A 16,937-nucleotide genomic window follows, 5' to 3' on the forward strand; every position below is an offset into this window, starting at 1 on the left:
CATATTGTAAATCAGCTTTTAGTTTCTGATCGTGATGTGATGTGTTAATCGATTTTTAATCATATCTTCCCACTGGTGCTGGTAACATAGATTGTTTACAAAGTATTAAGAGCCGTGGTTCAAGACGGTGAGTGTTGTGGTGATCTCTGTTTTAGCCTGCAATGTAACTAGAAAGGTCAATGCTGAAGCAGGTTCTTATTATTTTCCTCTCTGTAAAACCAAGTCCAAGCAGGTCATGTCTCTAGCTTTCCTCTGACCGTTATTACTGCTGTTATCTTTGTAAACAGCCATCCCAACGCTTGGTGTCAGTATAGTTCAGTGGTTCTGTGCATCTGGCACTTGACGTCACGAGCTTTATTTCGACTGAGCCCCTTTACTATTTTCATTTGAGCGCAAGATCGCGACTGGCAACAGCAGATGTGATTTATTTTCTGCATTTTTTAGACAACAGACGTTTGGAATTCTTTAGTAACATGACACGTTAAGTCCCATTGATATCACGACGTAGTTGATGGACTGTTCTTTATCGCCTTCAAGTCATGGAACAAAGAGGACGCAAAGCATGGAGGGAGCGTCAGCTTTGGTTTGCCTTCATGGTTGTTTTGGATATTTTATGGAGCGGAGCTTCTGCACAGATCAGATATTCAATATCTGAGGAGGTTCCAGCTGACACTGTAGTTGGGAACATAGCTAAGGATTTGGGACTCGATAAGAGTGCACTCAAAGACAGAGGATATCGCATTGTCGCGGGCTCAACTGAGCCCCTGTTTCAAGTGAATCAAAACGATGGGATCTTATATGTGAAAAGAAGAATAGACAGGGAGGAGGTGTGTGAGCGGACCAGCCCGTGTTTGATCAATCTGAAAACCGTGTTAGAAAACCCACTGGAGATACACTACGTGGCGGTGGAAATACTTGACATAAATGATCACTCGCCTGTTTTTCCAGAGAAAGAGAAAAGGCTCGAGATCTCTGAGTCGGCCTTACCAGGAGCGAGATTTCAGCTGCAGGCTGCGCGCGACCCCGACGTAGGTCAGTTCTCCATTCAGCAATATAGACTCAGCCACAACGAATATTTTAGATTAGAAGTGAAGGATAGAGGCGAGGACCGCAAAGTACCATTTCTAGTTGTGCAGAAGCAGTTAGACAGAGAAACGGCAGGGAAAATTAAGCTACGTCTCACGGCCGTTGATGGGGGGAAACCGGTAAAGTCCGGCGCTATTGATATTATTGTGGATGTACTTGATGTTAATGACAACTCCCCGGTGTTTACAAAAGAGGGTTACTCTGTCACACTTAAGGAAAACGTTCCCGTTGGTACTGTTGTGATTCAGGTCAATGCAACAGATATGGACCAGGGTGCAAACAGCGAAATAATATATTCATTTGGTAACGAAGTTGATTCAAAATTGATGGAAGTCTTCAGTATAGATGGGAACACAGGGGAAATTAAAGTAACAGGTCAGATAGATTTCGAGAAAAGTAAAAGTTATGAAATTGACATTCAGGCGTCTGATAAGGGACAAGTTCCTCTAACAACTGACAAAAGTGTTACGATCACTATTATTGATGTTAATGATAATGCACCTGAGATAGAAGTGACATCGTTTTCTAGCTCGATCAAGGAGGATTCACAGATAGGAACTACAGTGGCCCTGATCAGTGTCAGTGATTTAGACTCTGGAATCAACGGTAAAGTGATTTGCACAATAAAAGAACAAGTGCCTTTTAGTCTATCTCCATCATTACAAGAAAACATGTACGCCGTCGTAACTAGGTCACAGTTGGACAGGGAAATTATTTCCCAATTTGATGTCACAATTATTGCGAAAGATACAGGTGACCCCTCCTTTTCAACTGAAAAGACCATAAGCGTCATAATATCCGATGTAAATGACAACAGTCCAGAGTTTTCATCTAGCCCCTATGTATTTTATATCACTGAGAATAACGGGCCCGGAATCTCAGTATTTTCAGTAAAAGCCTCAGACCGTGATGAAAATGACAACGCTCTTATTTCATATCACATTTTTAGAGAAGCAAGTGGAGATAATAAATTGACCTCGTTTTTAAATATTAACTCTGAAAATGGAGATATTTTGGCGCTAAAAAGTTTTGACTTTGAAACACTGAAAACGTTCCAGTTCCAAGTTGTCGCCACAGATTCTGGAACTCCGTCACTAAGCAGCAACGTCACAGTGAACGTGTTCATTCTGGATCAGAACGACAACGCTCCAGTCATCCTGTATCCAGTCAGCTCTAACGGTTCTGCTGAAGGTGTGGAGGAGATTCCCCGCAATGTGAACGCAGGACACTTGGTGACTAAAGTCAGAGCCTATGACGCTGATATAGGATATAACGGCTGGTTACTGTTTTCACTGCAGGAAGTTACTGACCACAGTCTCTTTGCTTTGGACCGCTATACAGGACAGATCAGAACACTTCGCTCATTCACAGAGACAGACGAGGCTGAGCATAAACTGATCATACTGGTGAAAGACAATGGCAACGTTTCTCTCTCAGCAACAGCTACTGTGCTTGTCAAAGTTGTGGAGCCCAAAGAGGCTTTTGCTGCTTCTGATGTTAAAAGTGCAACAAGAGATGAGGAGGGGACTGATGTGACTTTTTACCTCATGATAACTTTGGGATCAGTTTCTGTACTTTTTATCATCAGTATCATCGTGCTGATTGCAATGCAGTGCTCCAAATCCACAGAGTATACTTCTAAATATCTACAAGAGACTAATTATGATGGGACACTGTGTCACAGCATCCAGTACAGATCTGGAGACAAACGCTACATGTTAGTTGGACCCAGAATGAGTATAGGATCTACTATAGTCCCGGGCAGCCATGCCAACACACTAGTGCTCCCTGACAGGAGACGGCCTTCTGGAGAGGTAAGACTTATTTCGGTGCATTCTGTGAGTTGACTAAGTGTATTGTTTAATTTCCTAAACATATCAACTACGCCTAATGGTTTGCAGAACATGGCAGTGTATTTGTTGGCTCCCCTGGTGTTCCTGGTGTCCCTAGATTCCAATGGAAATGGCCTGATCCTTATAAGACTTATTTGTAGACCCGATGTAGCTTGACTTGATAATGAAATAATATTTGATTTCTTAATAATCATTGTCTCCGACTTTGTCGTTTCCTTTTTCAACTCTGCAATTACAATCCTGACGTTCTGCCTGATTTGGTATTGATTTTGGTATTCTGCACTTTCTCTGGAGCAATTATTTATTTTACTGCGACATGATGATGTTGTTTTATGTTGATTTTGTACCTTGTCTACTTGTACTCTTTTACAACCATCTCACAATTTGACACTAGCTTGATGATTTAAAATTGCGGACAAGCCAATGAAAACTCATTTAACACTAAGTACTCCTTCACTGATATGGGCCATAAACAACACATAATGAGAATGTAATCAATGCCATCCCGTAGCACATTGTGAAAACCCTTCTCAAATCAACTGAGCACTGTTAGAGAAACAGAGAAGATGTGATAGTGCCTGAAGCGAACGTGATGGTCGCTGTCCTTGGTGCTGAAAGGAGCAGGGACTTTATTTATCTGCTTGTTTACAGACTCAACAGCTTCCTGCTATCTATCCATAAAGTCGTCTGACTATTACGACCAACAAACCATTGGTCTAATGTCCATTATATGCCTTCAATCACTGCAGTAAGATATAAGGTCGCATGGTGTCAGTGTAATGTAAAAAGTCGGAGTTACACGAGCTTGTCGTCATTGCTGTTTGGTTCCACCTCCTCACAATATTCTCACTTCGATACTGGCAGGACCGTTTCTGTTCCTATTGTATGTAAATTGCCGTTTAACCTCAAATTCTGGATACATAGGAAGTGAATTAACAAAGGGAAGTGCTGGATTACGTCTTTACAACAAACCGATTGTGATGGATTACTGATGTTTTCGGGTTGACCATGGAACAAAGAAGATACAAGCCAAGGAAGGAGCGAGGATGTTTGCTCGGCTGCGTGGTTGCTGTGCTGTTGTGGAGTGTGGCTTCGGCACAAATACGATATTCCATCTCTGAGGAAGTTAACGAAGGAACTGTGGTTGGAAACATAGCAAAAGATCTGGGATTAGATAAAAGCACGCTGAAAGAAAGGAAGTATCGTATTGTTTCCAGTAATACCGAACCACTTTTCCACGTAAATCAAAACGATGGCATCCTGTATGTGAGCAGAAAGATTGACAGAGAAGAGGTGTGTGCGCAGAGCAGTACGTGTTTAATAAATCTAAAAACCGTTCTAGAAAACCCACTGGAGGTACACTATGTTGCGGTGGAGGTGCTGGATGTTAATGATCATTCTCCCACTTTCCCAGAGAAAGAGACAACTTTGGAGATTTCAGAGTCCGTGTTACCTGGGGCACGTATTCAGTTAAAAGCTTCGCGTGATCCAGACAGTGGGCATTTTTCCGTGCAACAGTATAAACTCAGCCACAACGATCACTTCCGTTTGGAAGTCAAGGATAAAGGAGAAGATGGTAAAATACCGATTGTGGTCGTTCAAAAATCTTTAGACAGGGAAACTGCAGGAAGCCACTCATTGGTACTGACAGCATTTGATGGAGGGAAACCTCCGAAATCTGGTACTATGAATATTTTAGTAAATGTTTTGGATATTAATGATAATGCACCTGTTTTTACTAAAGATGGCTATTCAGTGATGCTCGATGAAAATGTTCCTTTAGGTACAACAGTCATACAATTGAATGCAACTGATTTAGATGAGGGTCCGAGCGGAGATGTAGTTTACTCATTTAGCAATAGTATGAATCAAAGGTTATTAAAATTATTTGATGTTAATCCATCAACAGGTGAAATAACAGTAAAAGGTTTGATAGACTATGAGGATAAAGACAAATATGAAATTGAAATTCGAGCAACGGATAAAGGTCTAGCGCCACTGGCTACAGAGAAAAGCGTCATCATCAAGATAGTTGACGTTAATGATAATGCACCTGAGATTGAAGTTACCTCATTTTCAAGTTCAATTCCTGAAGACTCCAGACCTGGAACTACAGTAGCTCTAATCAGTGTCAATGACTTGGACTCTGGTCTAAATGGAAAAGTTATTTGCTCCATAAGTGAGGATGCTCCATTTACTTTATCCCCATCATTACAAGACAAAATGTATTCATTAGTGACAAAATCACCTCTGGACAGAGAGAAACAGTCTCAATATGAACTGACAATAACTGCAAAAGATGCTGGCCAGCCTCCATTATCATCTGAGAAGACAATAAGCGTTGTGGTGGCAGATGTGAATGACAACAGTCCAGAGTTTGCACTGAGTCCATATACTTTCTATGTCACTGAAGCTAATGAACCAGGAGCCTCTGTGTTTTCTGTTAGAGCTTCTGATCGAGATGAGAACGACAACGCTCTTATTTCATATCATATTCTCAGAGATGGCAGAGAAGAAAATAAATTGGCTTCATTTCTCAACATAAATCCTGAAAATGGAGATATTTCAGCACTAAAAAGTTTTGACTTTGAAACACTGAAAACGTTCCAGTTCCAAGTTGTCGCCACAGATTCTGGAACTCCGTCACTAAGCAGCAACGTCACAGTGAACGTGTTCATTCTGGATCAGAACGACAACGCTCCAGTCATCCTGTATCCAGTCAGCTCTAACGGTTCTGCTGAAGGTGTGGAGGAGATTCCCCGCAATGTGAACGCAGGACACTTGGTGACTAAAGTCAGAGCCTATGACGCTGATATAGGATATAACGGCTGGTTACTGTTTTCACTGCAGGAAGTTACTGACCACAGTCTCTTTGCTTTGGACCGCTATACAGGACAGATCAGAACACTTCGCTCATTCACAGAGACAGACGAGGCTGAGCATAAACTGATCATACTGGTGAAAGACAATGGCAACGTTTCTCTCTCAGCAACAGCTACTGTGCTTGTCAAAGTTGTGGAGCCCAAAGAGGCTTTTGCTGCTTCTGATGTTAAAAGTGCAACAAGAGATGAGGAGGGGACTGATGTGACTTTTTACCTCATGATAACTTTGGGATCAGTTTCTGTACTTTTTATCATCAGTATCATCGTGCTGATTGCAATGCAGTGCTCCAAATCCACAGACTATACTTCTAAATATCTACAAGAGACTAATTATGATGGGACACTGTGTCACAGCATCCAGTACAGATCTGGAGACAAACGCTACATGTTAGTTGGACCCAGAATGAGTATAGGATCTACTATAGTCCCGGGCAGCCATGCTAACACACTAGTGCTCCCTGACAGGAGGAGGACATCCACAGAGGTAAGACATATTTAGTGCAAACCTTTGAGGTGACTGACTGAATTGTGTACTTCCAAGACATATTAAATATACCTATCCGGGTCATATTTGTATTTATTTGCACTAGATTTGTTCGCTTCCCTGGTTTCCACTGGCAATGGCATTAAGTCCCTTTGGAGTTATTTATAGACATTTTCGTTGACTTGAACAAGGAAATAACGTTTTATTTCTTAATTATCATAACCACCCACTTGCCAATACCTCTATCAAGACTGTCAGAATTCTTCTGACTTCATGACCGGTTTGACATTCTGCAATTTCTCTCAGGCAAAGATATGAACAGTGTTTCTTAGAGTTAATTTTGCTGCAGTATTGTGTGTTTTATGTTGACTCGGTATCTATTGGCGTGAACCCTCTGACAGCCATCTGACATTTGTTAAACTACCTTGATTATATTCAAGTTAAGGAATGAAAGCTGACTGATGCTCGATTGGTGTGTGTGTGTGTGTGTGTGTGTGTGTGTGTGTGTGTGTGTGCTTCGTCAGTACTCCTTCACTTAGCTATAAACGCAAGATGAGAAAGTAAGCTATCCAAAGCAATTCAAGTAATATAAGGTAGTGTGAGAAACAATTTCAATCGACTCATCGCTCTGAAAGAACCTGAACATACGTATGTGACAATGCCTTAAGTGAAGGATTGTGCACAACGTCAACATCACTGTCCTTGGTCCTGAAAGTAGCAGGCATTTTTCCATAATTGACCGCCTCTGCTGTATCCTGATCTGTTTCCACACATTTTACAACCTTTGCCCAGAACTTTGCTGAAGCTAAATCTTAACGCTCTGATGTGCATTCCATCCCACAAATCACTGCAGTGAGAAACGAGGTCGCATGGTGTCAGTGTAATGTAAAAAGTCAGCGTTACACGAGCTTGTCGTCATTGGTTTTTGGTTCTACCTCCCCACAATATTCTCACATCGGTACTGGCAGGGTCGTTTCTGTGCTTATTTTACGTAAATAGTCGCTTGCCCGACGTTCTGCATGAACAGGAAGTTAATTAATACATACATAGATGAACATACCGGATTCTATTTATACAACGTATTTATTATTGTTGTGACGGAATACTTATGTTTTCGGTTTAAACATGGAACAAAGAAGATACAAGCCACGGAGGGAGCGAGGATGTTTGCTCGGCTGCGTGGTTGCTGTGCTGTTGTGGAGCGTGGCCTCGGCACAAATAAGATATTCCATCTCTGAGGAAGTTAACGAAGGAACTGTGGTTGGAAATATAGCAAAAGATCTGGGGTTGGATAAAAGCACGCTGAAAGAAAGGAAGTATCGGATTGTTTCTAGTAATGCCGAGCCTCTTTTTCATGTAAATCAAAACGATGGCATCCTGTATGTGAGCAGAAAGATTGACAGAGAAGAGGTGTGCGCGCAGAGCAGTACGTGTTTAATAAATCTGAAAACCGTTCTAGAAAACCCACTGGAGGTACACTATGTTGGAGTGGACGTTTTGGATGTAAATGATCATTCTCCCAGTTTTACGGACAAGGAGACAACGTTGGATATTTCAGAGTCCGTGATGTCTGGAGCACGATTTCAGCTAAAAGCCTCACGGGATCGAGACAGTGGTCATTTCTCCGTGCAACAATATAAACTCAGCCACGACGATCATTTCCGTTTGGAAGTCAAGGATAAAGGAGAAGATGGTAAAATACCGATACTGGTTGTTCAAAAACCTTTAGACAGAGAAACTAAAGGAAGCCACTCGTTGGTACTGACAGCACTAGATGGTGGGAAACCTCCGAAATCTGGTACTATGAATATTGTAGTAAATGTTTTGGATGTTAATGATAACACACCAGTTTTCGATAAAGATGTTTATTCTGCTACGCTCTCTGAAAATGCCCCAGTAGGCACAACCGTCATTCAAGTTAACGCAACGGATTTCGATGAAGGACCAAACGGAGAAATAGCTTACTCGTTCAGCAAGGGTATGAATCCAAATATGTTAAATATTTTTGATATAAATCCATTAACAGGCGAGTTAACTGTTAAAGGTTTAATAGACTATGAGGAGAAGGATAGATATGAAATTGAAATACAGGCATCAGATAAAGGCCTGGCTCCTCTTACGACAGAAAAAAGCGTCATTATTAAGATAGTTGACGTTAATGATAATACACCTGAAATTGAGGTAACGTCGTTTTCAAGCTCAATCCCTGAAGACTCCAGACCTGGAACTACAGTAGCTCTAATCAGTATTAATGACTTGGACTCTGGTCTAAATGGAAAAGTTATTTGCTCCATAAGTGAGGATGTTCCGTTTACTTTAACACCATCATTACAAGACAAAATGTATTCATTAGTGACCAAATCACCTCTGGACAGAGAGAAACAGTCTCAATATGAACTGACAATAACTGCAAAGGATGCTGGTCAGCCTCCATTATCATCTGAGAAGACAATAAGCGTTGTGGTGGCAGATGTGAATGACAACAGTCCAGAGTTTTCACTGAGTCCATATACTTTCTATGTAACTGAAGCTAATGAACCAGGAGCCTCTGTGTTTTCTGTTAGAGCTTCTGATCGAGATGAGAACGACAACGCTCTTATTTCATATCATATTCTCAGAGATGGCAGAGACGAAAATAAATTGGCTTCATTTCTCAACATAAATCCTGAAAATGGAGATATTTCAGCACTAAAAAGTTTTGACTTTGAAACACTGAAAACGTTCCAGTTCCAAGTTGTCGCCACAGATTCTGGAACTCCGTCACTAAGCAGCAACGTCACAGTGAACGTGTTCATTCTGGATCAGAACGACAACGCTCCAGTCATCCTGTATCCAGTCAGCTCTAACGGTTCTGCTGAAGGTATGGAGGAGATTCCCCGCAATGTGAACGCAGGACACTTGGTGACTAAAGTCAGAGCCTATGACGCTGATATAGGATATAACGGCTGGTTACTGTTTTCACTGCAGGAAGTTACTGACCACAGTCCCTTTGCTTTGGACCGCTATACAGGACAGATCAGAACACTTCGCTCATTCACAGAGACAGACGAGGCTGAGCATAAACTGATCATACTGGTGAAAGACAATGGCAACGTTTCTCTCTCAGCAACAGCTACTGTGCTTGTCAAACTTGTGGAGCCCAAAGAGGCTTTTGCTGCTTCTGATGTTAAAAGTGCAACAAGAGATGAGGAGGGGACTGATGTGACTTTTTACCTCATGATAACTTTGGGATCAGTTTCTGTACTTTTTATCATCAGTATCATCGTGCTGATTGCAATGCAGTGCTCCAAATCCACAGAGTATACTTCTAAATATCTACAAGAGACTAATTATGATGGGACACTGTGTCACAGCATCCAGTACAGATCTGGAGACAAACGCTACATGTTAGTTGGACCCAGAATGAGTATAGGATCTACTATAGTCCCGGGCAGCCATGCCAACACACTAGTGCTCCCTGACAGGAGACGGCCATCTGGAGAGGTAAGGCATATTTAAAAGTGTTTTATCCTCAAAATAATTTCATTCATATTAAAGATTTGGGCACTAACAAATGAGTGTTGGGTAAAAGTACCTATAAGATTTTTTTCAGCAAATCTAATTCAACAATCGTCTGCAAAATTTTTACTTTTACATTTTCATACGTTTATATTGGACTTATCTGAAATATTTTCTCTACAAAAGCTTGGCCACTTGAGACCTTATTACATTTTACTGAATAATACCACAGTAAAATTTGATCTATCAGGCTTCTGGGATGTAATCTAAAGTTAGACATGTCATTGGGCTGCATTTTCAGTGGCTCGTTTCGCTGTCCGTGGTGCTTATCCGTTTAACTCTGAGGTCCTGATACCTGTTAACACATTGCGCGCCCCTTTGCTCTGATTTCCCAGTACCTGTTTATGAGTTCTGACAAACTACAGTGACTTCATCTCGGTGTTTTACTACATTTATAGGCCTACTTTATCACATAAAGTTAAGATACCTCCAAGTGTTTTGGTGGTTTCTATTCTATTTATCAGAGGGATGTTTTGTGTTAAGTCAGCGGTCTCATAATTTATTTATATTCACCACGGCAGTCTTGAGTAATGTTTCGACAAAAATAAATAATATTTCAACACATCATTTCACAATCTACAAATCAGATAAAGTGCTACTGAGTTTTGGTTTTCTGCAGTGATGCTTTACATCGCATGGTGTCAGTATAATAGAAAAAGTCAGCATTGCATGCGCTTGTCGTCAGCACATTCTGGTTCCACCTCTTGATAGCTTCCTCAGTTCGACATTAACACGGTCGTTTCTCAGCTTACTGCTGCCTTTGGAAATACTCTGTTTTTCTTCATGTCTGTCGCTCTAAGGACAGGATAATCATTATCACATGTGGAATTGTTGTTCTCGATCACTGCAATGCAGTTTTGTTCATGTGAATGATCACTGATAATATCGGGTTGAAACATGGAACAAAGAAGATGCGAGAGACGAAGGGAGCGAGGATGTTTGCTCGGCTGCGTGGTTGCTGTGCTGTTGTGGAGCGTGGCCTCGGCGCAAATAAGATATTCCATCTCTGAGGAAGTTAACGAAGGAACTGTGGTCGGAAATATAGCCAAGGATCTAGGGTTGGATAAAAACACATTGAAAGACAGGAAGTATCGGATTGTTTCTAGCGATCCGGACCCCCTTTTCAATGTAAACCAGCACGACGGCATCCTGTATGTGAGCAGGAAGATTGACAGAGAAGAGGTGTGTGCGCAGAGCAGTACGTGTTTACTAAATCTGAAAACTGTTCTAGAAAACCCACTGGAGGTACACTATGTTGGAGTTGAAGTGCTGGATATAAATGACCATTCTCCAGCTTTCCCAGAGAAGGAGAAACGGTTGGAGATTTCAGAGTCCGTGTTACCTGGAGCACGATTTCAGCTAAAAGCCTCACGGGATGCAGACAGCGGTCATTTCTCTGTTCAGCAGTATAAACTCAGCCCCAATGACCACTTCCGTTTGGAAGTGAGGGACAAAGGTGACGATGGAAAAATACCTGTAGTGGTTGTTCAAAAATCTTTAGACAGGGAAACGGCTGAAAGCCACTCATTAGTGCTGACAGCACTGGATGGAGGGAAACCTCCAAAATCTGGTACTATGAATATCATCGTAAATGTTTTGGATATTAATGATAATGCACCTGCATTTACTAAAGATGGCTATTCTGTGATGTTGGATGAAAATTCTCCACTCGGAACAACAGTTATACAAGTAAATGCAACGGATTTAGATGACGGAACAAACGGGGATGTAGTTTACTCATTTAGCAACAGTATGAATATGAATATGCTGAACCTATTTGATATCAATCCACAAACGGGGGAAATAACTGTAAAAGGTTTAATAGACTATGAGCAGAAAGACAAATACGATATTGAAGTTGAAGCTTCCGACAAAGGTTTCGCTCCGCTAACCACAGAAAAAACCGTAGTTATCAAGATTGTTGACGTTAATGATAATGCACCTGAGATTGAAGTTACCTCCTTTTCAAGTTCAATCCCTGAAGACTCCAGACCTGGAACTACAGTAGCTCTGATCAGTGTCAATGACTTGGACTCTGGTCTAAATGGAAAAGTTATTTGCTCCATAAGTGAGGATGTTCCGTTTACTTTATCCCCATCATTACAAGACAAAATGTATTCATTAGTCACCAAATCACCTCTGGACAGAGAGAAACAGTCTCAATATGAACTGACAATAATTGCAAAAGATGCTGGTCAGCCTCCATTATCATCTGAGAAGACAATAAGCGTTGTGGTGGCAGATGTGAATGACAACAGTCCAGAGTTTTCACTGAGTCCTTATACTTTCTATGTGACTGAAGCTAATGAACCAGGAGCCTCTGTGTTTTCTGTTAGAGCTTCTGATCGAGATGAGAACGACAACGCTCTTATTTCATATCATATTCTCAGAGATGGCAGAGAAGAAAATAAATTAGCTTCATTTCTCAACATTAACTCAGAGAATGGAGATATTTTGGCGCTAAAAAGTTTTGACTTTGAAACACTGAAAACGTTCCAGTTCCAAGTTGTCGCCACAGATTCTGGAACTCCGTCACTAAGCAGCAACGTCACAGTGAACGTGTTCATTCTGGATCAGAACGACAACGCTCCAGTCATCCTGTATCCAGTCAGCTCTAACGGTTCTGCTGAAGGTGTGGAGGAGATTCCCCGCAATGTGAACGCAGGACACTTGGTGACTAAAGTCAGAGCCTATGACGCTGATATAGGATATAACGGCTGGTTACTGTTTTCACTGCAGGAAGTTACTGACCACAGTCTCTTTGCTTTGGACCGCTATACAGGACAGATCAGAACACTTCGCTCATTCACAGAGACAGACGAGGCTGAGCATAAACTGATCATACTGGTGAAAGACAATGGCAACGTTTCTCTCTCAGCAACAGCTACTGTGCTTGTCAAACTTGTGGAGCCCAAAGAGGCTTTTGCTGCTTCTGATGTTAAAAGTGCAACAAGAGATGAGGAGGGGACTGATGTGACTTTTTACCTCATGATAACTTTGGGATCAGTTTCTGTACTTTTTATCATCAGTATCATCGTGCTGATTGCAATGCAGTGCTCCAAATCCACAGAGTATACTTCTAAATATCTACAAGAGACTAATTATGATGGGACACTGTGTCACAGCATCCAGTACAGATCTGGAGACAAACGCTACATGTTAGTTGGACCCAGAATGAGTATAGGATCTACTATAGTCCCGGGCAGCCATGCCAACACACTAGTGCTCCCTGACAGGAGACGGCCATCTGGAGAGGTAAGGCATATTTAAATAAACATTTGTCTTTATTTATCCTTTTTTTTTTCATTCAAAAAAATCTTGCAGGAATTTAGCAGTGAACGAACTTCACGAAAGTATTCGGGGTTGGCGAAAAAATTCAAATCCTTGGTTGATATGAGAGAAACATTGGGCGCCTCGGCTGGCATGAACTCTTGCCATTCATTGAAAATCCATGTTTCATATTAGTTGCACATAAAGAGTGTCTATAATTAACAGAGAATCTTGTGAAAACTGTGTCGTGCTTGTTTACTATTTGATTTGTTTGCTTGCTGACTACACATATTATATTGTATGTTTTAAAGGGAAAGTGGTAGTTTTGCAATATAGCAGTGACTGAAGCAGTTTGCTTTTATTGGCTTTATATTGCAGATGTGATAAATCGTGTTTTAACAACAGCTATTTAACGGTTAAGATGAAGTAAAAATAACTGAGGATTGCGTCAGTCAATTCTATTTCACGTCTTCTGTCTCTACTTTGAAAAGCTGTATCAGCATTCTCACTTTTCCTTCACAGTTTTGACTACGCACACGTTTGATATTTTCCACTTATAGTAGGTCATAATGTGATTGCTTGTTGGTATTTACGTGAATATTAACTTCCTTCCATTCCGTCTTCCTATTTCAATCTTTTTTGCCCAAGCAGGTTTTTTTAAATTGCAGATGTAGTAAAAATGTAGATGCAGTTCAATTATTGTTGGTTATGTGTTTAGATTAGAGGAGTCATGCTTTTTAAGATGAGCTGACTGACTGCAGACACGAACACGATGCATCAGCAGAATTACTATACCCACACTGTACTCAGACCTAGAAAACTCAACATTAAGTCGCTACTGGAAATGGGTACAATCTAGCAGCATGAAAAAAAGTAATTTAGGGTGCAATATGAAGCAGAATTATAAAACTTTTACGATATAATTAATTGTAGTCTATGTCAGAGGCTGTCCATGGTGCTGAAAGGGCTTCGAGTTTGCTTATTTGCTAAAAACATGTCGATCTCCTCATCTCTTTCCAATTAGTCGACTACGTTTATTGAGAAGGTTGTGGTAGCTACTACACAATTTACAAATGAATCTGATGAGCTAAAGACCTTTCGACTTTCTGCAGTCGGATGTCTGGTCGCATGGTGTCAGTGTGATGTAAAAAGTCGGCTGTGTACGAGCTTGTCGTCATTGCATTTTGGTTCCACCCCTTGACAACATTATCACGTCGATAGTAGGGCAGCCCGTTCAGTGCATATTGTTGTCTTGCTGAATATCCCGTTTACCACCATTTCTAAGAAGGGATAGAATGAGTATTCATATGCGGGAAAGTGCTGTATTCTTTTTTACGACGTGTTTAGTTTTGTTGTGATGGATTACTGATGTTTTCGGGTTGACCATGGAACAAAGAAGATACCAGCCACGGAGGGAGCGAGGATGTTTGCTCGTCTGCCTGGTTGCTGTGCTGTTGTGGAGCGTGGCCTCGGCACAAATACGATATTCCATCTCTGAGGAAGTTAACGAAGGAACTGTGGTTGGAAACATAGCAAAAGATCTGGGATTAGATAAAAGCACGCTGAAAGACAGGAAGTATCGGACAGTCTCTGGTAATGCCGAGCCTCTTTTCCATGTAAATCAAAATGATGGCATCCTGTATGTGAGCAGAAAGATTGACAGAGAAGAGGTGTGTGCGCAGAGCAGTACGTGTTCAATAAATCTAAAAACCGTTCTAGAAAACCCACTGGAGGTACACTACGTAGGAGTGGAAGTGCTGGATATAAACGATCATTCTCCAGCTTTCCCCGAGAAAGAAAAACGATTGGACATTTTTGAGTCCGTGTTACCTGGAGCACGATTTCAGTTAAAAGCATCACGGGATGCAGACAGCGGTCATTTCTCCGTGCAGCAGTATAAACTCAGCCACAATGACCACTTCCGTTTGGAAGTTAAGGATAAGGGAGACGATGGTAAAATACCTATATTAATTGTTCAAAAATCTTTGGACAGAGAAAGTGCAGGGAGTCACTCATTGGTACTGACAGCACTGGATGGAGGTAAACCTCCGAAATCTGGTACTATGAATATTTTAGTAAATGTTTTGGATATTAATGATAATGCACCTGTATTTACTAAAGATGTTTACTCTGTGATGCTGGATGAAAATGCTCCAGTAGGTACAACAGTAATACAAGTGAATGCAACTGATTTAGATGACGGACCAAATGGAGATGTTATGTATTCATTTAGCAACAGTTTGAATCAAAATATTTTAAACCTATTTGATATTGATGCATTAACAGGTGAGATAACAGTTAAAGGTTTAATAGATTGTGAGGAGAAGGACAGATATGAAATTGAAATCGAGGCATCTGATAAAGGCCTGGCTCCTCTTACAACAGACAAAAGCGTCATTATTAAGATAGTTGACGTTAATGATAATGCACCTGAAATTGAAGTTACCTCCTTTTCAAATTCAATCCCTGAAGACTCGAGACCTGGAACTACAGTAGCTCTAATCAGTGTCAATGACTTGGACTCTGGTCTAAATGGAAAAGTTATTTGCTCCATAGGTGAGGATGTTCCGTTTACTTTAACACCATCTTTACAAGACAAAATGTATTCATTAGTGACCAAATCACCTCTGGACAGAGAGAAACAGTCACATTATGAACTGACAATAACTGCAAAAGATGCTGGTCAGCCTCCATTATCATCTGAGAAGACAATAAGCGTTGTGGTGGCAGATGTGAATGACAACAGTCCAGAGTTTTCACTGAGTCCTTATACTTTCTATGTGACTGAAGCTAATGAACCAGGAGCCTCTGTGTTTTCTGTTAGAGCTTCTGATCGAGATGAGAACGACAACGCTCTTATTTCATATCATATTCTCAGAGATGGCAGAGAAGAAAATAAATTAGCTTCCTTTCTTAATATAAACTCAGAGAATGGAGATATATTGGCGCTGAAAAGTTTTGACTTTGAAACACTGAAAACGTTCCAGTTCCAAGTTGTCGCCACAGATTCTGGAACTCCGTCACTAAGCAGCAACGTCACAGTGAACGTGTTCATTCTGGATCAGAACGACAACGCTCCAGTCATCCTGTATCCAGTCAGCTCTAACGGTTCTGCTGAAGGTGTGGAGGAGATTCCCCGCAATGTGAACGCAGGACACTTGGTGACTAAAGTCAGAGCCTATGACGCTGATATAGGATATAACGGCTGGTTACTGTTTTCACTGCAGGAAGTTACTGACCACAGTCTCTTTGCTTTGGACCGCTATACAGGACAGATCAGAACACTTCGCTCATTCACAGAGACAGACGAGGCTGAGCATAAACTGATCATACTGGTGAAAGACAATGGCAACGTTTCTCTCTCAGCAACAGCTACTGTGCTTGTCAAACTTGTGGAGCCCAAAGAGGCTTTTGCTGCTTCTGATGTTAAAAGTGCAACAAGAGATGAGGAGGGGACTGATGTGACTTTTTACCTCATGATAACTTTGGGATCAGTTTCTGTACTTTTTATCATCAGTATCATCGTGCTGATTGCAATGCAGTGCTCCAAATCCACAGAGTATACTTCTAAATATCTACAAGAGACTAATTATGATGGGACACTGTGTCACAGCATCCAGTACAGATCTGGAGACAAACGCTACATGTTAGTTGGACCCAGAATGAGTATAGGATCTACTATAGTCCCGGGCAGCCATGCCAACACACTAGTGCTACCTGACAGGAGACGGCCATCTGGAGAGGTAAGGCATATTTAAACGGGTTTTCCCTTTCACATAATTACATTCAAAGTCAAGCCATGGA

The 16,937-nt window shown here is 41.2% G+C and overlaps 4 protein-coding genes and 1 pseudogene across 4 annotated transcripts; all 5 read left to right on the forward strand.

The window, feature by feature from the left end:
* Positions 1-315: 315 nt before the first annotated feature.
* LOC131981430 (protocadherin alpha-3-like) lies at positions 316-3,095 on the forward strand (annotated as a pseudogene).
* Positions 3,096-3,824: 729 nt separating this feature from the next.
* Positions 3,825-6,320, forward strand: LOC131981431 (protocadherin alpha-8-like). The gene has a single exon (XM_059345702.1). The coding sequence runs from the start codon at positions 3,948-3,950 to the stop codon at positions 6,318-6,320; it is 2,373 nt and encodes a 790-aa protein (XP_059201685.1). The 5' UTR covers positions 3,825-3,947.
* Positions 6,321-7,348: 1,028 nt separating this feature from the next.
* Positions 7,349-9,803, forward strand: LOC131981432 (protocadherin alpha-3-like). The gene has a single exon (XM_059345703.1). The coding sequence runs from the start codon at positions 7,431-7,433 to the stop codon at positions 9,801-9,803; it is 2,373 nt and encodes a 790-aa protein (XP_059201686.1). The 5' UTR covers positions 7,349-7,430.
* Positions 9,804-10,585: 782 nt separating this feature from the next.
* LOC131981433 (protocadherin alpha-3-like) lies at positions 10,586-13,133 on the forward strand. The gene has a single exon (XM_059345704.1). It carries the CDS (start codon positions 10,761-10,763, stop codon positions 13,131-13,133), a length of 2,373 nt encoding a protein of 790 aa, XP_059201687.1. The 5' UTR covers positions 10,586-10,760.
* Positions 13,134-14,518: 1,385 nt separating this feature from the next.
* LOC131981434 (protocadherin alpha-8-like) lies at positions 14,519-16,891 on the forward strand. Its single transcript, XM_059345705.1, has one exon. It carries the CDS (start codon positions 14,519-14,521, stop codon positions 16,889-16,891), a length of 2,373 nt encoding a protein of 790 aa, XP_059201688.1.
* The last annotated feature ends 46 nt before the right edge of the window (positions 16,892-16,937 follow it).

The sequence above is a fragment of the Centropristis striata genome, chromosome 12, assembly GCF_030273125.1.
Source record: "Centropristis striata isolate RG_2023a ecotype Rhode Island chromosome 12, C.striata_1.0, whole genome shotgun sequence".
In the NCBI taxonomy this organism is placed as follows: domain Eukaryota; kingdom Metazoa; phylum Chordata; class Actinopteri; order Perciformes; family Serranidae; genus Centropristis; species Centropristis striata.

Coding starts and splice junctions, on each gene's coding strand:
- LOC131981431 (XM_059345702.1), top strand. CDS start 3,948: ATGGAACAAAGAAGATACAAGCCAAGGAAGGAGCGAGGATGTTTGCTC.
- LOC131981432 (XM_059345703.1), top strand. CDS start 7,431: ATGGAACAAAGAAGATACAAGCCACGGAGGGAGCGAGGATGTTTGCTC.
- LOC131981433 (XM_059345704.1), top strand. CDS start 10,761: ATGGAACAAAGAAGATGCGAGAGACGAAGGGAGCGAGGATGTTTGCTC.
- LOC131981434 (XM_059345705.1), top strand. CDS start 14,519: ATGGAACAAAGAAGATACCAGCCACGGAGGGAGCGAGGATGTTTGCTC.